Raw genomic sequence first — 24478 nt, forward strand, 5'->3', positions numbered from 1 at the left:
ACCGAAATTCCATAGGCAAAAAGTAATTTTCAAAATCTCCCCGATTTCGCTCTCACTTTGCATAATTCAATTTTCAAATTTTGAGCACCATTGCAAATTTTTGTTTTCATTTTCTTTAGATATTTAGGCACTGTTGCAGAAGCTTTGTTGTTTGCTATCTCCTACTCTCTTCACTCAACCTTACTTTTTGTTCCACATCACACATTTTCGAATGGCTAAAAAGGTTATCGATCAATCAATGCTGCTCAATAGCTCAATAGCTCAATCGTTCAATCAGGCCAGTCCAGCCCAGTCAGCCATCCCGCGCCCAACTCGCTTCGCAAATCGCCAGCGCTTCCTTCAACCTCTGTTTGACCTCTGCGTGATTGACAGTATGTGTGTGTGTGTGTGTGTATGGGTGTGTGTATGTGTGTGTGTTGTCTGGTTGGATACGGCGCCATCCGATGTACCCACATTCCAGCACCGAAATTCCCACCAAACTTAAACCCCCCTGAACCCCACTTAACCTCTTGAACTCTTCTGCATGGGCGCCAAATTCCCAATTCAATAATCCCAATTGATTACACGAAAGTACTTCACAGATACTTGAAACAATAGGAAGTGCGTGTGTGCATCTTAGATTATATTTGATATTTAAGATACCAATATAACGTATAACCCGATAATAATAAAACTACTACCCCACCATGATACATGTACTTTTTTGCTTTTGTTTCTATATATGGTATATGCTAAACATTTGATTTCTTTTATTGCTTGCCCACTAAAATCTTCAGATCCGATATTAATTGGAAGTTATTGCATTAACCCACCAGAAATCCGAAATAAAACGGTACACAAATAGTTCAATTTTAACCAGATCTTTATTTCGGCTCATAGAGCCACACGTTTTGAAAAACAAATTGAAATTGGCTTTGCCTTGCAACATTTGAGAGCAAAAACTGATTGCGAACTGATTGCGTTTTTACTTAGATTCAAGCAAATTAGCAAATTATATTTTCTTACGTTTGATTACCTTCAACAATGACATATGTAACTTTTCCAAAAACAATTTATTTTGACTATAAAAGCTGAGAAATTGATAACACTCCAACCCCATAGGCTGTAAACAACACAAACACACGTAACAGAAGTCTTGGTCGCGCAAGAAGACAGCCGCCCCGTCATGGCATTGGTAAGTCCAAAATCCTGAGTTGCATTAAGTTAGAGTTACTAGTACTTGACTGGCCCACAGAACCCAAAGACACCGACACCGACACAGACACAGACACCCATTTTGAAAGTACTATTCCATACATCTGTTGCCAGGCCTTCCTTTCCATCTATATGGAGATCTAATAAATCTCATCGATCTGATAGATCTGTGGTTCGAGACCCGAATGGGTTGGACAGTTCTCTGAAATCGAATTCTTTTGTTTAAACTACATATTTCTGAGAGTAAAACCACACGTTGTTTCATAATTTATGTGCTGTATTCTTTATCCCTTCCATAACTTGATATATATTATTTAATACGTGTACCAGTAGTTAAACGATGTGTGTGTGTGCGAGTGTTTATGTGCATGTTGCAGCAGATTCAGATTCAGTGTTGCATCCAAATATTCATTCCACAGCCCCTTCGTATGTGTCTCTTTATCCCAAGCATCGATGCAACATGCACCCAAGCACCCATGCCAAGTCGATATATTGCAACTAATCCGTGTGCTTTCCGTGTGCTCTTGCAGTAACTCAACACCGCTCGAATAGCCCCCAGCAGCAGCAGCAGCAGTCACAGCAGCCGCACTCCAGTTCCGGCTCCTCGCCCGTAATGTCCAACAGCAGCAGCAGTCCGGCTCCGCCCTCCAGTAGTCCCAGTCCGCAGGAGAGCCCCAAGAACTGCAGCTACATCTACCGTGATTGATTGATATGCAATACCAAATCGATGCCACTCATCCAGGCCCAGCCCCAGCCCCAGTCCCAGTCCACGCACGCCCAGCCATACGTCCAGCCACACCCACACCCGCTACCGCCCCCCGGTCAGACCACGCCCCCAGCCCAGCCACGCTCCAGGAGTCCAGTGATCAGCAGGACGTACGCCAAGTCCATGCCAGTGACGCCAGTACAACCGCAATCGCCGCTGGCTGAGACGCCCTCCTATGAGCTCTACGAACGCCACTCCGATGCCGCCACCTACCAGTTCGAGGATGAGGATGATGATGAGCACGACCAGGAGGACACCTCATCGCTGGCCATGATCACACCGCCGCCGCCCTACGACATTCCGCACCTGGTGGCATCGCCACCGCTGCCACCGCCACGTAGATTTCGCTTTGGCAACCGGGAGCTGTTCAGCATGAGTCCAGCCGGAGGCGGAGCCACGCCCACCGCCTCGACAACCAACCGCGGCAGCAGCGCCATAACGCCCACCAAGCTGAGCGCGGCGGCAGCGGCCATGTTTGCCGCACCCCAAATGGCCACCCAACTCAACCGGAAGTGGGCTCATCTGCAGAGGCGGCGGCGCAGGCGCAACAGCAGCTCCGGCGACTCCAAGGAGCTGGACAAACTGGTCCTGCAATCGGTCGATTGGGATGAGAACGAGATGTACTAGATCGCAAACCAATCATGAAATGAGATGGCAGAAACACTTTGATTCAGAATTTGTTCACCTTTGTTTGCATACTTAAATGGGATATCGATTGTAAAAACGTGTTCGTAAACAAGGCAGAGATTCTTTGTGCTAAGGCATTAGATAATTACATTGTGAAGTAATTATTTCTTATGTAAAGAAGCTGTATAGAAGTTTTCTGCTACCTCAATTAGTACACCCAACTCATTTCCAACGTGGCTCTGAAACAAAGAAAAAACACCTCCCATCCCTTAAACTTAAAATAGAAACCGAAAAAATCATTCATCAGCGATAGAAACTGGATGGGGACTTACTTACACACAAAAAGCCAGAGAAGTTATACACGAAGTTTATAGTTATATAGCCTTTATACATACTCCCCGATCTGCTAAGTATACACAAGCATAACATAACACACGTATATATGACTCTATATACCAATAGATTTCATAGACGATTCACAAGGATCGGCTACGCTAAATTAGAGCTGCAAAATGATATTGTTAATTACGATTAGAGCAAAAAAACAACAGATGTAAATATTAATCCTAAAGATGGGAAGGACGTAACATACTATAAGCAAACCTTATTCGAATAGAGTATACACAAGATATACACGATTTTTTGCATTTAACCCAGAGAAATTTAAAATAGATAAAATTAGAAAGTCATAACAAATGGTTAAGAACAAAGAGAAAACAAAACAAAACAAAACAAAACGAAACGCTTATTACTGATTTATACAAATGAAATAAGTTACCGAAACAGTAGGAGGGCAAACAAATTAGTCTTAAGCCGTCAGAAATCTGGGAAACATAAGGGGATTGCATTCGGGATTCATTCCGAACTGGAACTGGTACTGCCAAACGCGATGCAGCGCTCCCAACGAAATCGAATCCATCGAGTGCATTTTCCATTGTCAATTTCATTTGCAGAGCCTCAAGCTATAGTACTTCTTTAGATTTCAGACTCCAAACTCCAGACTTCAGAGTTCAGAGTTTCGACTCCTGCGCTTCAGTCTGCTATAGGAACGTGTAAATTATGTACAGGACTATACGCATTATTCAACCGATCTGTACAGTGCGATCTGCAGTATGTGCGATATGTGCCATAATTGGGTATGTGCCCATTTTGAGTTTAGTTGTTATTGTTTGCATTGATTCAGAATAGTTCTTTACCGAGAACACAACTCGCTATCCTTGTATATACTCGAATATATATACATATATGCATGAAGAGGGATACACAAATTTCATGTGAAGTGATCGATCAAAATTTAGTGAAAGCATTCAAACTGAACTTTAGCCTAGCCACATAGGGTTTGTAATATAGACTGGACAGAGGGCAGAACGAAACTTTTGAAAATATTTTCACTAGGGGCATTGCTAATGTTGTTCTCATATTAAAGTATATTAGAAATAGGATAAGCTAATTGATACTCAATATTTTGTATGAGAAACATTCAAATCATCCGATCAAACTTGGAAATTGCGTTGCAAAACGAGTAAAAAAGCGTAGAAATATCTAAATCAAAGCAAATGTATAAACAACAAAACCCATAAAAAAGCAGTAGATTTATAAATTAAACCCACACAGAAACGTAAGCGTATATACTGATTAATATATACTTTATGCAGTTGCAATTTAATGCTTTTTATATGCAGTTTTACTTTTTGACAAAATGTATACAACCGAAGAAAATTTATCAACATCAACAGCGGGAAACGAACATGCATAGAAACCAAGTAAAATCATTACGATAACATTTAGACAGCCAAAGACACGAGTGATTTTAAAATTTGTTTTTTAAAGTTATTTGTGCTAATTTTTAATTAGTTTTATTTGTACATAAATATTATTTAAAGCAATTTAAACCGCTAAACAAATTATGTAACACTAGTGTTACTGTTTCTAAATATTTAGTTATTCAATTACACTCTTCATTATTGTCCGCTTTTTCTTTAAAGTAATAGTGTCAAGTACTTTGAAAGCAATAAAAACCCTTGAAAAAAGATATGAAAAATATAAATGAGATTCAGACACATAGAGTAGCTGCCGATGGTAAAACTTAGGAATACACTAGAGTTTTGAACTAATTCTAGATCTACATCAACTACTTATACAATTGCATACAAGTAAAAAAGTATTAATTGAATCAGATCATTAACTTTTATACACTTTACCATTTACATACGAGTATATACAAGCAAACTGATTGCCGATTACCGATTATTGAATATACAAGGCAAATTTAACATGTAATTGTAATTTGAAGCCAGGCTGCAATTGAAAGGTTTTACAGTAAATCATGCCTACACACATAAACCAGCAACAACAGTAACAAGATCAGAGAATCCGTAAATATATACTTATACATAATATAGATGAACCATATACATACACTTATTAGATACTTTAGAAGAGAGATTCTCTAGAAATGCTTTTAAATTAAAAAATTCACAAAAAATAACAAAAAAAAGAAAAGTAATAAACAAGAAAGATAACTGATTTAAGCAAAGTATTTTATTAAAAACACTCAGTAAGGACATGGCAAATTCAAGCGCAAAAACACAAAACAAAAATAAAAAAACATATATATAAATTTCTTAAAACTTTCAGCGCAAGGCAAGCATTTTGTGAAATAAGCCAACTCAGACACTTTTTTAGAACATCAGAAATTGGAGTTGACGATAATGATGATGATCACTAACGTCGTTGAAGATACTTTAAAGATAATTATAAGCTAAACGAAAACGATTTTTAACTTTCTCCGAATAAGACAAAAACAATTATTACCAACAAATGGTAGAAGCGCATTCATATTTGCTAATTAGCAACTTATTAAACTATAAAGAACAAGCAACATTTAAAAGCTAGAGCAGAAAGCAGCAACTCACACAAAAATGAGAAACCAAATAAAAATGAAATTGAAAACATGAATCCATGACACCACACACCCAAGTTTTCATTTTCCATTAAAAACGATATATATTCAAGTGCTTCTTACATAAAATAAATATAAATATAAATATATATAAAACAAAAAAATATATTAATGATTACATGATAGATATTATTACGAGCAGGCATTACATTATAAATACCTACTAAATAGTTTAAGGCATTTACCACAAACTTGATTATTATGAACTGTATTATTATGTTTTGTGAAATCGAGCGAACTATTACAGATACAGAAAATCAGATTACTGAGCGGATTTAGAGTAAGTGTAATAACTCTGTACAATATCCGGTTCCGTTTGGTTTTTTAATCTCTAAGTAGCCAGCTCTCTATGCAAATAGAATAAAGACGAACACACACTGACACGTAATCGATGCATTTTACTTACTTGAAGGCCATTAATGCAGCAAAGTAAAGCGAGTTCTTGAATTCAATTTATATAATTATGTTAAGATTTTGTAACGCAACAAGCCTAACGTATGCATTACCCATATGAATACTATTATGCGAATCTTTGTAAATACATCACCAAACAAATAAATACTCCCTCATTCAAGCGAAAACAAGTTCAGACCCGGAAACTCAATCGAAGTGAACACACGAAACATTTGATTTCCTTCCCCACACCCACATCCACAAACCAAATCTACACACAATCCTAAAGAGTTGCTTATCGGTTAGGTATTATCGATTAGGTAGCATACGAGCCACGAGTATGTTATCCATTCTTTAGCGATTACAAATACGTAAGGATAAATTTAAATTGTTGAAAATGTAGCGCAAGAACGTAATGAGTAATGAGTAACAAACTAAATGAAAGCCCCAAAGCGAATAACAAATATTTAACCAAATAAGTTACGAACGTTAGACACAAAACGGTACTTCCAAGCAACTATAGAGCTAACAGCAAGCCATTTAAATGAAAGAACTCAAATGCGAACTAAACTGTATGAATTGAATTCCCGTCCCGATCCCGGTTCAAATCCACTGATAGGGTTCACCGAAAGAAACCCCAGATCTTCTCAAGCAAATCCGAAGATCGGTAACGGTTCGTGCGAAAAGGTGGCCCTATCTTCTAATTCCTCCATTGAAATCTCCTCTACACAACTCCCATTAGGAATTCGTAAAGTTTTGGATTCAGAAACTAACACACAACACTTAATTATTCATGAATGCGGTATGTGCAATATCATAAATCAGAACGGCACCGCAAATCGAGAACCTACAGCATGAAGAAGCTATATAAAACAACAACATGAACAACAAAAAATTGTTAGTAAAAAGACTGAGCTACAAAATATACAAGAAAAACACAAAAGAAACAAAAGCTAGAAACAAATCAGTGAATATCTTTGATTCAGTGAAAAATTAATTAATGTGCATTTTTGGGTAAACGATTTTTGACAAACGGAAGCCAGCAATTCGTTACAATTTTCAGTCTCATCAGTCGTAAATTTGTTAAGAAGTTCCTAACACAAAACGCAGGCAAATCCATTCTGATATTAAATCCAATCAATGTCAAGCCAAGTTCAATTGTGCACCTACCTAGAAGGAACTTCTGCATTTACTATTTACTTCTCAGTGCACGAGGGTTTGTTGAAATCGTAGGGAAGCTGCTAAAGAAAATACGTAATTTGACACTTTGATACTTTTAAGTTTGAATTTGGATTTGAATTAAGAGGCTTCTTGTTTACTTTGGGCCACTGCCACAGCATAATCGAGATTAAAATACCTAGAATGAATATATATAAACACGTATATACATATATAGACTCAAGTATATATGCATACACTTGCTTTTAGCTTTCCTAGAACTCTGATTTCCATACTTGAACGTACAGTAAGCTGCGAGACATAAGAGATAGTCGGTCTCAGACACGAAATAATCAAACTGAAGCTGATAAAAACGACACGAGCTCAAAGATTTGGTCCGAGACACAATTAATTCCACACAAACCAAACGGATCGGAATACATTCTGAAGCAAGCCACACAAAAGTTGAACATGCATGGCGAAAAAAGAGAGAAATCGATTAATGAAAACCGCATATTATTAATGATTATTATATTGTATTATTATAACTGAAATATTTAGATGAAATGACGATTCTTAATTATAACACATTATTATAGATACATACTGAACAAGCCGAAGCAAAAGAAGAAATTGAAATGAAACTTAAAAAAAGAAAACAAACACGGAGGGAATGGAATCTAAAATGATTAATAAAAATGAAAATATAGAGAATATTATATTATGAACTCCCCAGTGCGTTTTAATCATACTGCATTTCAGATTTTGCAACGAAGGGACTGTAAATGCAGGCAAGTATTCAGAAATACCAACGAAGTAGTCAAAAGTCTGACTTATAAAAAAGTTGTATCCTAGTTATATTTTATACAGAAGGAGTAAGCACCTGGACTAAGTCTAGTGCCTTCTGCAACGGCTTGTGTTTAATGCCAATGCTGGATGTAAGTTTATGTACATAAATGTACATTATGTACATTGCAAAGGAATGGGCCTGAAGAAGTAACTGGAAAGAAAGCGATTTTCTTGAATTGGCGACAAAGACCGGATGGCTGGACCGCTGAAGACCGCGTGGAGATTGGGACTGAAGGGTGAACCACATTTGCGAAAGACAGCTTTTATGATTATACGAGTACGTAAAGTACAACAAATAAGCATTAGATGAATTCAAAGATAACAGTAACAGAGCTATTAGGAATAAAAATATATTTTTAAATAACATTTTAACAACGCATTAAATGAAGAAAGATTGTGTTCTTCGGTCAGATTGCTATTTTAACCATTTGTTTCATAATCAGTGTGGGTCCCACGACTGTTTCATCAAGTTGTATATACACATAAATATGGGTTGAACTTAATTTAACATGGCGAAACACACTTCAACAACAAGAGAAGCTTGACCCACAGATAATCCTCTATCGGCCGCCAACCGGATGAGATTAAGTCAGACAGACCCAGAAAAGCTATACTTGCACATAAATGCTCAACCAAGAATTGAAAAAGTGTTTTTACTCGGTAATTTTATCAGTTTGTTAGTATATGTCTATTTAACATTTAATAATCTCAGTAGTTTTTATTACTTCTTTTTTAGTCTTGTCAACTAAGAGACTTCAACTCCTCTACTGCACTAAGATGAGTAAAACACTTATATCGAGGGTGGTTCAAAAACATCCAATATAATCTTTGTTATTTCATGGATTTTTTTTAAATTAATCCTTTGAACAAGTAGCTAGAGTAACCATGCAACCAAGCGGTGTGAAAACCATAAAGTTCTGTACCTTTCGTAAGCTTTCGTACTCATTGTTCTACTGTGGTATCAAGCCAACCTCGCAGATCGGCGCAAAGGCTGTTTCGACTACTGATAGTGCTGTGAGCTTTACAGGCCGTCGAATCCGATTCGGAAATCAGTTCTCTTTAAAGCGCAACGGAGTGAGCAACATGAAGACGTTGCTCCTAGTGCTGGCCCTTTGTGGCGCCCAAATCCATGCCCTCTCAGTGCGTGCACGGCGCGACCGTACCATCGACTATAACGACGACTACGACGAAGATACCAGAAAGGATTGGCAGCCCGAGCCCCTAAAGCCAGCTCCCTGGTCAGAGCCACGATATGCACAGCCCCCGGAAGCCGTGGTCCAAGTGCCCGAAATCGGAGAGATCTTGGGAATTGGTGGATATAAGACCATTGCCAATCGCCCGGTGAATGCCTTCTTGGGCATACGGTATGGCACGGTTGGAGGCGGCTTGGCACGCTTCCAGGCGGCCCAACCGATTGGATACCAGGGACGGGTTAACGCCACCGTCCAGAGTCCAAATTGTGCGCAGTTCCCAGAGCTCGATCGCCTGAGGGTGTCTGAGTCCCGGGGAGAAAACGTGGACGACTGCCTTACCTTGGACATCTACGCACCCGAAGGCGCCAATCAGCTGCCCGTGTTGGTCTTTGTCCACGGAGAAATGCTGTTCGACGGCGGCTCCGTGGAGGCCCAGCCAGACTATGTCCTGGAGAAGGATGTTCTGTTGGTCTCCATTAACTACCGACTGGCGCCCTTCGGCTTCCTAAGTGCTCTAACCGACGAGCTGCCCGGAAACGTCGCCCTATCCGATCTGCACTTGGCCCTGGAGTGGCTGCAACGCCATCTGGTACACTTCGGTGGCAATGCGGGACAGGTGACCCTAGTGGGTCAGGCCGGTGGTGCCACGTTGGCTCACGCCTTGAGCCTCAGCGGTCGTGCGGGCAATCTCTTCCAGCAGCTGATCCTGCAGTCGGGCACCGCCTTGAATCCGTACCTGATTGACAACCAGCCACTTGACACCTTGAGTACCTTCGCCCGCCTGGCCCGCTGCCCACCACCACCCATAAACGCACTCCCACAAGGATTTAAGCCCCTCTACGAGTGTCTCGGCCGACTGCCCACCTCCCAGCTGGTGGCGGCCTTCGAGCAGCTGCTCCTCCAAAACGAGCCACTCGGCCTCACCCAACTGGGCGGCTTCAAGCTGGTGATCGGCGACCCTCTGGGCTTCCTGCCCAGTCACCCAGCCTCACTGGTCACCAACGGCAGCCTTGCGCTGCCCATGATTGTCGGGGCCACCAAGGATGCCAGCGCCTTCATCCTGTCGCGTGAGTACTAACATCTGTTATTCTCATTGAATTGAGTTCAAGTTGCCAACATGTGCAGTATATGCATATATGTACATATGAGTCTAAAACATAACATCAATGCTGTGCTCCATGATTTAGTCAAGCTAATCTAATTCGGAAGTTGGCGATTGAGAGGAACTTTTGCTGATAAGGTGCTGTTCTCGAGGTCAAACTGATTAGGTCTAGTCTAAAATGACTATTAAATTATATTTTAATTATTGGGTTTTTTCGAAAAAAAATCCAGGGTAAGCAGATAGCATTTTGACATAAGCATAATTGCTTTAAGATGTATTTTTTTTTTGTTTTGAGGGTGTTAATAATCTATTTTAGAATGTATTATTTTGTGGAATAAATTGCTGATAAAAGTTGTTCCCTTCAACATCCAGGAATCTATGACCAGATCGCTCGCCTGCAATCCCGCAATGTGAGTGACTACATCGACGTTGTCCTGCGCCACACAGCGCCGCCAAGTGAACACCGCCTTTGGAAGCAGTGGGCACTGCGCGAGATCTTCACTCGGATTCAGGAACACACGGCTAGTGTGCAAACAGTGGCCTCTGGTCTGCTCGAGCTGAGCAACTACATCCTGTATCGTGCCCCCGTGATTAACTCCATTCGTCAGTCGTACCGCTCCACCCCGGCCTACTTGTACACCTTCGACTATCGCGGAGAGCACCATCGGTTCGGACACCTGTCCAACCCTCTTCCCTTTGGAATAGATGCCTCGCTCAGCGATGACAGCGTGTATTTGTTCCCCTATCCACCGGAGGCCAGTCGCCTGAATCCCTCGGACAGGTCGGTGTCCCGTGCCCTGGTCACCATGTGGGTGAACTTTGCTACTACTGGCGTGCCCAATCCCAATTTTGGTGTATGGCCGCAGGCTACCTCTGAGTACGGGCCCTTCCTACGATTCACAAATAATCAGCAGAGTCCGATTGAGTTAGATCCGAACTTTGGCGAGGGAATTTACCTGCCAAATCATAGCTGGGTAAGCTATAAGCCGACCACTATCGTTTCACCTCCGATTACCACCACGACCACCACCACAACAACAACTACCAGCCGTCCATACGCCTACAACCCGTACGCCAATTGGCAAAACAGGCCTGCCCAGCAGAATCCGAATTGGCATCCTGCGGATCCGGAATACGTCAGAGCACAGGAAGCTCGTCAGCAAGAGTTCATCCGCGAAAGGGAGCAGCGTAGGCGAGAGCAGCAGCAGCGAGAGCAACAGCGTCGCCCCCAGCAGGAGTCACGTGAGCAGCAAGAGGTACGACTACGCCAGCAGCGAGAACAAGAAGAACGAATTCGTCAGCAGCGAGAGGAAGAAGAAAGATTACGTCAGCAGCGAGAGCAAGAAGATCGAATTCGTCAGCAACGGGAACGAGAACAGTATGAACGCGAGCAGCAAGAGCGAGAGCAACGAGAGCGAGAAGAGCGACAACGGGAGGAGCAAGAACGTGAGCAACAAGAGCGAGAGCAACGGCAGTTTGATCATAATCCTGAGCCAGAACCAGGTTATCCGGAAGATGACCAGCAGCCAGATAATAATCCGGATGATGGTCGGCTACCATATCCGTCATACGAACAATATGGTACTGAAGAAAATGGAAATCTTCCCGATTCCGATCCAAATCGCAACTATAGCGAGGAAGACCGCGAGCAACAACTGCAAGAGCAACTGCGTCGCGAGCAGCAGGAACAGCAAGAACGAGAATATCAATTGCAACGAGAGCGTGAGCAGCGAGAGCGTGAGCAGCGAGAGCGTGAGCGTGAGCAGCAAGAACATGGACTGCCGGAACTTGGCCCTGAAGAATACCCTAGCTACGAGGAATATATTAAAGCCCTACAGGAGAAAAATGCGGAAAGGGATCGAGTCTATGCCGAGGAGCAAGAGCGGGAGAGACAGCACCAAGATACATTGCTTCAAGAAAATCAACAGCAACCTCAAGAAAGTTTGCCAGAGGAACCGCCAAACCACCCCGTCTACGAGGCATACGATCCGGAGCGCAGCTATATTGAGGAGCAGGAGCGCGAGCAACAGCGAAGGGATCAGGTTGAGCAGGAAAGAAATCAACAGCCTGCCGAGGACCAAGGAGAAGACTATGAGAGATCACCTGATGGGGAAGAGGCAGCAGAACAGGATGCTCTCAAAGTGGAGGATTTCCCCAGCTATGAGGCTTACCTGGAGGCCGCAACCAGGCTCCGCGAGGAGCAGGAGGAACAAGAAAAATTGGAGGAGGAACGTTATAGGGCCCAACAGGAGGAGGAGGACCGCATCCACGCAGAGAGGGAACGCAATTCTCACAACTAAGGAAATAGATCAATGGTTCATACGGTAATCATGTAAAACCACCTTTCATTATAATCCCTATACACAACTCAAATCAAAATACTATAGAAATACATCGAAAGCTAATGTTTTTGAATAAATGCATTTTTGAATTACTGCTTACATCATAACTTTTGGTTTTATAAATCTAATATCTCTATCTAATATGGGTCAAAAACGTATCTTGTTGCGATTCGGCCGCTTAACTAGGCTCTTGCGTCCGCCGAGCTTCGGATTCGGCAACCTTTTGCCATTCGATTTGACCAGCTGCTTCCGACGTTTATTCTGAGCTCGCTTCCGGCTGCGGCTTCGCAAATAGTAAACCTCGCGGATTAGACTTTTGCCCTTCTCCTCGTCGCTCAGCGTGGCGGTGAACTCGGTAAAGTAGTTACCCCCGATGGTCATCGTCTCGTCGATCCTCATGTATGGCCCGTAGAGTGTGGTCATCGGCGGCCAGTAGCCGCCTCGAGCGGATCCCAACGGATGGCCACTGATTACAAAGTTTGTCCAAAGGTCGACCATCCGGCGGGCCATTGACTGATCCGGGCGACTGAGACGAGTCACGTGCTCGGGGTAAGGGAACAGGTAGAGGGCCTCGTCGGTGAGCGAAACGCCCGCCCTGAAGGGGCTCTGCATGTTGGTCTCCTCGTCCATTTCCTTGTAGCGGTTAAACTCGCCCGCATAATCGAACGAGTAGAGAAAGGTGTTGGCAGGATTGTGCTTGTTGTTCATGTTCAGAGCCAGCAGGACAGGAAGCTTGTGGTTCAGAGTGCCAGCAACCTAATAATTACATTTTATAAATTAGTTCATCACATGTAGTTCTGCTCGTTATGATTTAGAAAAGAGTTTGTTTGAAAAAAGTAACTCACATCGATAAGCCTGGGGATCAGTGTGTCGAAGGTGCCGTTTTCCAGCAGATGACGGTTGAAGAAATCGTGTGTCACAAAGCTGGTGAGGAGCATCGTCTTGTCGGTGCCCACCGTTTGACGGATCACGTGGTCTATGTAGTTGTACGTGTTGTATTCGTCATCTGGTATTTTTCTCTCGAAGTCATTGTCCACGATCTCGTTGAGCACTCGAGATCCCGCATTTTTGGGACACCCGCCCATAGCCGGATAAGAAAAGTTGGACTCCAGCATCAGGTCGTACGGATGCTTGGGCAGAACACCACTAGGTCCGCCGATGGTGAACTGTATGCCGCCGGTGTGCCCAATGCCGAGCTCTGATTTTTCCAGCTAATAAGTGGGTAAATGAAATAGATTTTTTATCAGTATTTTTTACATCGATATTTCGGCTTTCTCCGCTTACCGCATGATCCATGAAGGCAGTGAGCAACTCCAATGCCGTAAGCTCCATTAGGCAATCGTTCAAATCCCGCACCGTCACCATTTTGCAGTCGGCCTTACTGGCTATTTCCTGAGCCTGCTTTCGCGGATCCTCCTCGAGGAAAATGGGCATAATGGCCGATCCCGACTGATATATCACCTGGTGGAACAGTCCGCGCTGCACAATCGGGGAAAGCGTGAGCAGGTGCGCAATTGCAGCGCCGCCCACCTGTCCAGCTACTGTGACCCGCGATGGGTCACCGCCGAAGTATTTGATAAAGTGCTTGATGAACTGCAAGGCCAGGAAAATATCCAGGAAGCCGGCGTTACCAGGAATCTCATCTGTCTTCGTAGAAAGAAATCCGAAGGGTCCAAGGCGGTACTGGGGTGTGACTAGCACCACATCCTTCTCGAGCAGATAGTCCGGCGGAGCCTCCGAGTTGCTGCCCTCGTACAAGTACTCACCGTGAATGTAAACGAGAACGGGGAGTTGTGAGGTCACATTCGGAGTGGTGATGGTCATGGTCAGACAGTCCTCTACGTCAAAGACGTCATCTAACCTCCGGAGCGAGTCCATTGACACCACCGACGGGCAGCCAATCTTCTCCGCAGTGGCATCCATCACATCCTCCCACGGTTCAATCGGTCGAGGGGCCTATAAAAAGCATAATCATATGAGAACTTACGGAGCATACAGCCACTGGTTTAGAAGAAAAATACATAATATATAATAAAAATAAATAATATTATTTTTATTAGTAAAGGCATCACTTATCACTTATGCATCATTTTGTTGAATTTAATTAATAAGAATTTTATTAATTAATAATGCAATACTGAGTATTTATAATTAATTATTTACAATTGATTAATCAGGTTTTTATTTAAAAAATGTTTGCCTATGTGACTCATAGCCAGCGTTTATTTGGGAAGTAATGTAATAACATTTATCTTTTGATAAGATCACCAAACAAAAAGTTCCGATGGTAAATATTTGTGATTTTACGAAATTAAACCAAGTCCTCGATAGTATAGTGGTTAGTATCCCCGCCTGTCACGCGGGAGACCGGGGTTCAATTCCCCGTCGGGGAGATGCGAGTGATTCGTATTTGTTTTTTTTTCCTCTTTTTGTTTTGCTTATTTATTGCTTCTAAAAACATTTACATAATTTTGAAAGTTTTAAAATGCTATAAGCCTGACGCTCAATAAAATCAAACATTTCTGTTTGGAATTTTTGGCAAAGTTTTTCTGCGTCAACCTCATTTTGCATACCGACGATTTGAATTTTTTGCATAATGTATGTATATGGCTTAATCACTTTTATTCTGCTGACACACTTTCAAGGTTCTGCTAGAATCACTAACCGCTTTTTCATTCAATTATGTGATTTAATACTTTTTTTTTATTTAACATATTTTCTTAACATTCCAATTCATGGATTACAATTAATATGCACTTGTGTACCTTAAACCGATGCAGTCCTGTCGGAGGTTCGGCATATCTGACATCAACAAACTGCAACACTTCGCGTTTCGTCCAGGCAGTTTCGAAAATCTTTCCCTGGATGCTACCCAAACTGGGCAGCTCCACAATAGTGTCTTTCTCCTCGTCGTATTGCCTGCCACGAACCCTGGACTCCACCACGGATTGGAGTACTAGGAGCAGGGAAACTATTTGCCACCACAAGAGCTGCATTGTTGAGGATTTCGCGAACCGAACCAGCACTCTCTTCGAGGAACCGATCGCAACTGATCTGTGGCCATCTGGGAGCAATAGATTTTAGTCCGCTGTGACCCGGAGTTTCACCCCACTTCTGACCGAAATAACCAAATGAAGAGTTTGCAAACGGAAACTGGCTAAAACGAAACGCGAAATAAACTGCAAATGATGCGGCGTCCCCGAGGCTCGAGCCACTAATTTATGCTAATAGATACACAGAAAATAAATATATAATTGCTTATAAACCTCTACTAAAATTATCTTAGATACTCAAATTTTTTAAATATATTCCCGCTTTGTTTCACGAGAACTACGAAAACCGAGTTTATAGCTCACAATTTCTTTTGGATTTTTTCTCCAAGTGCAAGAACAGATTTCGCTCCGGTTTTAGCTGCTTAGGTGCTCGGTTGATCATCATAAGTAAAAGGGAAACCTTTCAGAGCAGCCGCTGACTTGAACTTCTGATTTGCTCGATAGTCAGTCATTAGTCGCTCATATTGATGCGAGTATTTGCCGGCAAACATGGGACATCGTCCATTAACTTGGTTTGTCTTTCTCACGACGATGAAAGTGCGGGTAGCGCCAGCTGAAATTGATTTCTTGAGAGATGCGGGAACTGATTTAAATTTTAGATTTTACAAAATTGTTTCCAGAAATTCTCTTCGCTACTGGTATTCACAGTACGAGGTATTAGTATTAATCATCATCATCGCGAGCTATGGGAGAAAGCCGCATGATGCTTTGGTGCCAGAAAAAGATATACGACTCCTAACTAATCGCACGAGATAATTTCACAATTTGGCTGCATTTAACTATAGACGAACTTGGGAAGCCCCACTGTATAAGGAAGCTAGAAAGCGAAGACGTAAAATATTTCTCTTTATTATTGTGTTTTAGAGAGCTCAATGTCAAGGGAATTGGAACCTCTCAACATATTTCCAATATTATCATACCCGTTACTCGTGGAGTAAATGGGTATACTAGATTCGTTGAAAAGTATGTAACAGGCAGAAGGAAGCGTTTCCGACCATATAAAGTATATATATTCAATAGGATCTCAGAAACTATTAAAGCCAGAAAGTTGAGACTAAGCATGCTGACTCCAGAGACATAAACGCAGCGCAAGTTTGTTGATCCATGTAAAATTAAAATTTATTTAAACAATCCTCTTGGCCTTTCTTAAATAAGAGAGATTTGAGATTTTCAAGCATTTAACAGAAGTATTTTTATTGCAGTTATATTTGCATGGACAGAGCATGAATCTGATACTATATAGTTTAGATTTTATAGATAAACGGGAAAAAAGTATAATATATTTTTTGTAACAAGATGTGTATTTTGTTCTTATACCTCTGTTTCTGCATCAGAACGACTTCTCTTCGAATGCATGTCATGTGGCATTGAATACATCAGCTTGTTCCAGAAGTTTGGATGATTTCTCTCCAGATAGGTGTTCAACACCATGTACGCCTTCAACTCGCTGTCTAGATCATCGAAGTTTTCTACATCCGGATAAAGGACCACGATCAGGCGCTTGCACCGATCCTTCGAGGTTGCATGTAGCGCCAGTCGGAACTCGAGGCGACCCCAGGTGGACTGGAGGAAGTTTTTCGTCATTAGGATGATAATGCGCCTTGAGCCCTGGACAGATTGGTTAATGCAATCGGGAATAGACTCGCCCACCAACCAATCTCGCAAGTAAAAACATAGCCTAAACTTGTGCTTGCCGTTCTCCAGGCGATCCACGAACTCCTCGACAAGCTCCTCGTCCTTGTGGGTGAAGGATAGGAAGGCATCGTATTTCTTCTCCTCGTCGAGTTCCCGGCGGGCGGCCAAACTGAGGCATATTTCGTGTTCGTAGAACCAGATCATTATGGGTCGCCTGAAGCAGACAAAGACGTTAAGGGACAAAGCAAGGATCAGCAGAGAGACGGCGAGGGAGGTGAAGTAGATAAGGACCGAGGGGCATATATCAGCCAGTTCGATCTCAATCAACGATCGTCCAGTACCACTGCATTGAACAGCAGAAGCCTTTGCAATATTCTTCGCATGCGCCTTCACGAATACCAGGAAGTCCTTCTCTTCGCAACTGCAAGTCCACGGATTCCCAAAAAGTGATAGTTTCATCTGGGATGAATTCATTCTTTTCTGCAGGAATCCCCGTACTCGATCGTCTAGAGCCGAGAAATTATTGTTACTGATGTCCAGGTGTATAAGTTTCTCTGGTAGGTGATCAATAGCGGAAAGTCTGTTGTGTGCCAAATAAAGTCGTGTCACGTTTGAGTATCCTGGTAGCAAGCTGGATGGCCATTTCTCGAGATTATTTCTTTTAAAGATGAGAGTGGTTTGTCCAAGTGCCAGTGTGGGTAGTGGTGGTATTTCGCGAAGGCCCTTTCCACTGCAGTCGATCCTCAGTGTGAGCGATTTGGACTTGGAGGTGTCGACGCAGCAAATGCAGTCTATAGGACACTTATCCTGAGTTATGTTAACGCGGCGCAGGACAGTTTCGTATTCCATCGGCTCGTGCTTCCTGAGATAAGATAGGAAGGTCTTTCTCCTGCAATTACATTCCCATGGGTTGCCAGAAAGTTCTATCTTGGTGATGTTCTCCCGATTTTCAAGGAAGGCTACCACATTATCATCCAGATACTTTAATCGATTATTGCGTACGTCTAGGTAAGTTATGTTTTCTGTGAGCAGGTAAAGTCGAAGTTCACTTAACAGGTTTTGGGACATGTGCAATTTCTGTAATATATATTTCGGATTAGTAAGTTTACTTATTTCATTTGCATCAAGATATAATGTAGTGTTGTACGAAATCGAGCGGGGTAGCCTTGGATAAAAGTCAAGAGTTGAATTCCGACAATTTATAATTAATTCACTCGTTTGCCGTTCGACACAACATGAGCATCTGTAAGGACAGCGTGCGTCGAGATGGTGGAGAATAATTTGATCGTACTCCGCCGAAAAGTGCGAAATGACTTGATTTAATAGTTCCATTGTCTTTAAGTATTTATGCGAACTGTCAAAGGCCCTTATCATTTCATCTTCATTTGCTTCTAGATATTTATCTATATAATCTATATTTTTAACAAAAAACTTTCTCAAGAATGAAGCATTAATTTTAACTTGCGCGTATTTCATTAAATCGTCAAAATCGGATGTTTTTATGCGTAACAATTTTGCTTTATGCCAAAAGAAATCTTGTAAGTAGTATTCATCGCAGTAGATAATCCATTTGTTGCCAAACTGAATAAAAGTCTTAACACTGTGTAGATACTCAACAACCTGTGGGCTTAGGGTACTAATATTATTATGACTGATGTCCAGAAAATAGAGACTTTCAGGCAGTTGGCTCACGCTTAGACTTGTTAGTTGGTTGTATGACACGTCCAAGGATTGTATGTTTTTATAGCCTTCCAATGAGTTGTAGGGCAGTTCAGCCAACCGGTTGTCCGAAAAGTCCAGAAGGGAATGACCTTTTTTCGGAACCGGTAGCGATGGAATAGTTGTGCGATTTGCCAACGAACAATTAATTTTAAAACGTGAGTTGACTCGATTATATTTGCAAATGCATTTTAAGGGGCATGCAACCTTATTAATTCCAAAAGTAAATCGACAGTAGCTTTCGCTTGGTTCACATATAACAGCGGTAAGATTTTCAAAGGATTTATATCGGTTAACTTCTATGGTTTCAAGATTCGTGAATTTGTCAAAGATTTTCCAGTCCACCACATTCTCTACATTCATATAGCAATATTTTAATGATTCCTGAAGTGTAGAAGATCTGAAATGCAGGAACACATTAATGTAAGAAAAGCGACACTTACTTTTACTTACCTCAAAAACGAAAGATCTTTTAAAATAACATTATCGAAAATAAGCCGAATTAAGCTTGTTAAATTTTTAAATGTTTTAGCCGTCAAACCATTTACATTTAATCCAGAAAATACGACGGCGATCATGTTATATTTGCCTTGAAAAACATTTTCTTCCATTGTTAGTGTCGGTTTTTTAAAATTTATTCGATTATAAATTTGGATTTTCTTGGTGTGAACACATGGTCTTCCGAATGTAATTGTTTATAACCATGGAATTATGTGGATTGCAATTTTCAAAATTAAAAGTTACATTTTGCGGTCCATTTGCGTAATGAACATCCGCCTCAGTTATCAGCAAGGATGGAAGGAAAATAACGTAGTAATGAATTTTTCGAATGCCAAGTAGGCCAAGATAATGTGCGCCAGGTCTTATTCTCATATCGCCTGCACTTTGAATTCCATCCACAAAAAGTGCATCAATTTTGTAATCAGTTTCATTACATATTTTGTAAATATTCCAACGGTAAAACACTGGGCTTGTCCAATTTATTTTTAGATTAGAGAAACCATTTAGAGTAGACAAACTCATTTGATAATCTTCAGTGGTTACAATATTATCAGCTATTGAGCATGATCGGTTTTCGCCAAATGCACCAAAATAATTTTCGCAGTAGTCCTCTCTAATTCTTCTCAACGGCTTGATACAGTGAATTCTAAAATGTTGAATGAAAATAAGTATAAACAGAAATATTATTTGACTCGACATTGTACTATGTTGCCCGGGCCGAACTTCAAACTGAACTAAATTGGCTGCAATATCATTTGCCTTTGATTACCAAAACGAAAATTAATAAATCTACTGGGAGCAATAGCAAACTAGTTTTGAAATTAGAGGCTCACCCAAGAGTGATAAAATAATTATTTAATAAATGGGAAAAAAAACGCAATGTTAAGAATTTTAGTTGTGTTCCGACTCCCTGTTGGACAATAAAAATTAAACAGCCCAAATCTGCCACTTTTGAAAGACTAACCAGTGGTGCCGGGTGCGGGGTGCCGTGCAAGTGTGTTTCCAAATGTTGCCACGCGCACAAATAGCCAAATTTTTAATTTTATTTTTTCCGCAACTTCAACGGATATATCAGAAAATGTTAAAATTTCTCTTTAGCTGAGTAACGGGTATCTAATAGTCGAGTTCCCCGACTGCAGCATTATCTCTTGTCAATTTTGGTTTTGTTGACAGAGCATATCGTTTATATATAACTCAGTGTAAGCAAATTATTTGTATTCAAATCCGAATTTCTTAAAAGAAAAGCATCACTGTTTTGGCTAATTAACGCTTGAAATGAATTCGTAAGTTAATCAAAGCAAGCCGAAGATTTTTCCCATCATGACCTGCCAATTCTGATACGAAACTAGCAAATTAAATAGACCATAGAAGAAATTAGTTGTCACACTCAATTAAGTCTTTATTATGTTTCCTAATGAATTCGAATTTGAATTTAGCTTCAAGCCAGACTTTTGTTCACCTGGCCTTTGGATAAGCAAAAGATGATTTATGAGACCAATGAAGAAAGCAAGTTCTGAACTATGTTTTGAGCACTTTTTTTAATCAAAGCAGATTCGCCGCGCTTAAGCGCTCTTGCACAGTTATTTAGAATTTTACGTTGACCTAACAATATATAAGTTAATCTATTCAGTTTTGTTAGTCCCAAAAATATTCATTACACAATTTTTTAATGAATTGAAAATCAAAGTTTTTTCTTTTCTTTTGGTCTCACAATATGTTTATTACTGAAGTTTATGTAATAAATAGATAAAGGGATAAATTACGTGAATAGGCTGGGGAACTCTACTGCTTCTGGACGCGCGTCGACTTCCTGGCGATGAAGACCCAGTTCTGACCACCAGCCTCACTGGCTGCCCTCTGGCCCTCCACATCGTCCTGATCCTGTTCATCCTCCTCGTTGGCATCGTTCAAGTTATCCAGTCGGCTGGCCGCCAAAAGGGCTGCCTCCAGATCGTAGTACTCCTCGTTGACCAGGTTATAGCCGTGCTTCGCCTCCTCCACTGCAATGCGGTACTCCTCCAGGTAATTGTCCCCGAAACTGACAGTGCGATCGATCTTCATGTAGGGTCCCGTCTCGTCGCTCATCGCTGGCCAGGTGGGCAGTCCGGGTGCTTGGGGCACTCCCGTCGTGGCAAAGGACGTCCAAAGGGCCACCATGCGCCGAGCCACCTTGAGGTCGCGGTTCGAGTTGAGGGCCAGGAATCGCGGCCACGGGAACAGGTACAGGTTGTCGTCGGTCAAGGAGACACCCATGTCGAAGGGCACGAAGTTGGCCTCCTCCTCACCTGTGGCATAGCGATTCTGCTCGCCCTCGTAGTCAAAGCTGTAGAGGTAAGTGCTGTTGGGCAGCTTCTTTGCGTTGGCCTGCAGGACCAGCAATACTGGATTCTTCAGAGAAATAGTGCTGCAGAGCTGGATAAACAATGGTTTTGAACAATAAATCATTATAGAAAAATTACTATACTCACATCGATCAGACCTGGAGTAAGACGCCTGAAGGTGCCATTCCTAACATCAGCCTGTGTGAATATCTCCTCGTCGGAGAACTCCTTCCACGATCCACTGGGATCGGCTCCATTAGCCTGTTCGATAATGGTGTCGATGTACTGCCTTCCGCTCAATTTGTCGTCCAAAATGGTCTCATTGAAGATATCCGCAAAGATGTCTGTTGTGTAAAGAATATACAGAACGTAAAGAACATACCTAATACACTTGGAGAAATATCTTTTTAATAACCTCGCAGCATGAAGGTGCCTCCGTGCTTGACGCTGCCGCCCATCGTGGGATAGGCCTGGAACTTCTCGGCCGCCAGCAGACGACCTGGGTGCTCCGGCAGAATGCCAGATGGTCCGCCGATTACCAGCTGCACACCGCCATAGGCGCCGCCGGACAAGGAGGGCTGATTTTCGCCGTGGACGCTGAAGGCGGCCAGTAGCATGGTGGCGTTCACCCGGCTCAGACACTTGTTCAGCTGATCCACCTTAGTGGACTGCTTGCATCCTGCTATGCGGGCGATGGCCTTTGTGGCGCCCAGGGGAGCATCCGTGATGAAGGCGGGCGACAGCGCCGTGCCGGACTGATAGATGACGCGATGGAAAAGGCCGGCCGGCACCGCAGGACTCAGGGTGAGCACGTTGACCAATGCTGCCCCGCCCAATTGGCCGAAGAGCGTAACGCGCTGGGGATCGCCGCCGAAGGATGCGATGTGCTTCTGCACCCACTTGAGCGCCAGTATGATGTCGGTGACCGCCGCATTGCCGGGCATCTCGTCCGTCAGCGTGGACAGAAAGCCGAAGGGTCCCAGGCGATAGCGCACGGACACCAAGACCACATCCTGCTCCAACAAATAGCCGGGAGCTGCCTCCACAGAGTCGCCATCGTAGAAGAAATCGCCATGGATGTACACCATCACCGGCAGGGACTTGCCCTCCATCTGTAATGAAAGCAGGATTTTATTGATCACTATATTCTAAGCTTAAACTAGCAAGAAAGGGTCTTCTTAGTCCCCACAATTGAGTATTTTCTTTCAATATTAACATTAAGTGTTGGCAATTTACTCACCGCCTTGGTGTTCACTGTAAGGCGCAGACAGTCCTCCACATCGAAGCCGTCCTCCTCCAGCTTGGCGAACACGATCAGATCCTGAATGGATGGACAGCCGGCGTGGGGTCGATGGGCGGGAAGGACGCCCTTCCAAGATGGTGCCGGCTCAGCTGGCTGTAGATGCAAACAAAAATATTGGTAATTATTCCTTACATATATTCATACATTTCTTGTTACACCATTTCGTTCTAATTTGATTTGGAAAATTTACTTTGCACGCATTTCGTTTCCGGTATTTGGCAAGCGCCGTTCACCGTCCTCGATAGTATAGTGGTTAGTATCCCCGCCTGTCACGCGGGAGACCGGGGTTCAATTCCCCGTCGGGGAGAATGCGAGACATTTATTTTTGAACTTTATTTTTTTATTTTCTAACCACAATTATTAAATATTTGCATTAACATTAACATTTCTAGAAAAGTTTTTTTGTTTCTTTAGTGATTCAGAAAAAAAAAATAATTCAACGCAGAACATCTGTTAAGCTAAAAATATAATAATATAAATCTGATTTAATTTAACGTGAATAGAACCAAAATTAAAAATTAAATTAAAAAAAAAAAAATGTTTTCACATTCTCCCCGACGGGGAATTGAACCCCGGTCTCCCGCGTGACAGGCGGGGATACTAACCACTATACTATCGAGGACGGTGCACGACCTTAGTCAAATAATAAACAAGGATTAAGTGGTTGAATTGGCCAACGGTTAGGTATGAGAAAGTAGTAAGCTATGTATGTCGATATCTTGCGATAATAATACTAATAACTCACCATGAATCGCTCTGCTTTGCCGTAGGGAATGTCCAGGAACTGCATTATCTTCTTTCCCGTCCAATCGGTGGTGAGAGTTCGTCCACGGAGCTTGCCCAAATCAGGAACCGTTGTGGTGAACACCTTTGGCTCTTTAACATTCTGCACCTGTTGCTTGTTGGGCTTCTGTTTCTGGGCTTTTTGGGGCTTTGGACGCTTATTTTTCTGGATACCCAAGTTTTGATTTCCCGGTCTGGGCTTTTGCTGCTTCTGCCTGTTGGGGTTCCTTTCCGCCAGGCCTTGTGCAACAAAAACGGCCAGAAGGACGATTGCCAGGAGCAGTACAACTCCACTAAGCCGCGCCATTATATTAATTCGATCCGCTGCTGTGGCTAGATGGAAGCGAACTGTTGGCCGACTGAGAAATCTGCCCACCAAGAAGACTTTCTCGGCATGTTCGAGTGACACTTGACCGGGCACGGATTCTATTTCGATTGAAATGGGGTCAAGTCAGCACTCTTCGATCCAATCTTCCTCTGAACTTCATGGCCACTTTTCGCGATTTCAATCGTTGAATATTCATTGACGCCTAATCTGAATTCATACTTTGGCGATGTATTGCCGAAAGGCGAGTCC

General features: G+C 42.4%; 4 protein-coding genes, 3 non-coding genes and 1 pseudogene across 7 annotated transcripts in view; 4 read left to right on the forward strand and 4 right to left on the reverse strand.

Annotated features, from left to right (window-relative positions):
* LOC120444348 (semaphorin-1A) overlaps positions 1-2732 on the forward strand; it is a 133283-nt gene extending 130551 nt beyond the window's left edge. The window contains 2 exon segments of the mRNA XM_039623931.2: positions 1102-1174; positions 1725-2732. Coding sequence (XP_039479865.1) covers positions 1102-1174; positions 1725-2587 — 936 coding nt within the window. The 3' untranslated portion in view covers positions 2588-2732.
* A 6265-nt stretch (positions 2733-8997) lies between these two features.
* On the forward strand, positions 8998-12693 carry LOC120455538 (glutactin). The gene is made up of 2 exons (XM_039641870.2): positions 8998-10209; positions 10617-12693. Exons 1-2 carry the CDS (start codon positions 9033-9035, stop codon positions 12542-12544), a joined length of 3105 nt encoding a protein of 1034 aa, XP_039497804.1. The 5' UTR covers positions 8998-9032; the 3' UTR covers positions 12545-12693.
* Positions 12683-15592, reverse strand: LOC120455542 (glutactin). Its single transcript, XM_039641883.2, has 4 exons — positions 15352-15592; positions 13871-14542; positions 13432-13797; positions 12683-13342 (listed from the first exon to the last, which is right to left on the reverse strand). The coding sequence occupies exons 1-4, from the start codon at positions 15580-15582 to the stop codon at positions 12734-12736; spliced, it is 1878 nt and encodes a 625-aa protein (XP_039497817.2). The 5' UTR covers positions 15583-15592; the 3' UTR covers positions 12683-12733.
* Positions 14908-14979, forward strand: Trnad-guc. The gene has a single exon. It is a non-coding gene; the product is annotated as a tRNA-Asp (tRNA).
* Positions 15593-16950: 1358 nt separating the features above from the next.
* On the reverse strand, positions 16951-20193 carry LOC120444081 (annotated as a pseudogene).
* A 1030-nt stretch (positions 20194-21223) lies between these two features.
* Positions 21224-24249, reverse strand: LOC120458569 (glutactin). The gene is made up of 5 exons (XM_039646267.2): positions 23864-24249; positions 23056-23211; positions 22231-22927; positions 21963-22159; positions 21224-21906 (listed from the first exon to the last, which is right to left on the reverse strand). Exons 1-5 carry the CDS (start codon positions 24206-24208, stop codon positions 21277-21279), a joined length of 2025 nt encoding a protein of 674 aa, XP_039502201.1. The 5' UTR covers positions 24209-24249; the 3' UTR covers positions 21224-21276.
* On the forward strand, positions 23354-23425 carry Trnad-guc. The gene has a single exon. It is a non-coding gene; the product is annotated as a tRNA-Asp (tRNA).
* Trnad-guc lies at positions 23669-23740 on the reverse strand. The gene has a single exon. It is a non-coding gene; the product is annotated as a tRNA-Asp (tRNA).
* Positions 24250-24478: the final 229 nt, after the last annotated feature.

The sequence above is a fragment of the Drosophila santomea genome, chromosome 2L (assembly GCF_016746245.2).
Source record: "Drosophila santomea strain STO CAGO 1482 chromosome 2L, Prin_Dsan_1.1, whole genome shotgun sequence".
NCBI classification, from domain to species: Eukaryota; Metazoa; Arthropoda; class Insecta; order Diptera; family Drosophilidae; genus Drosophila; species Drosophila santomea.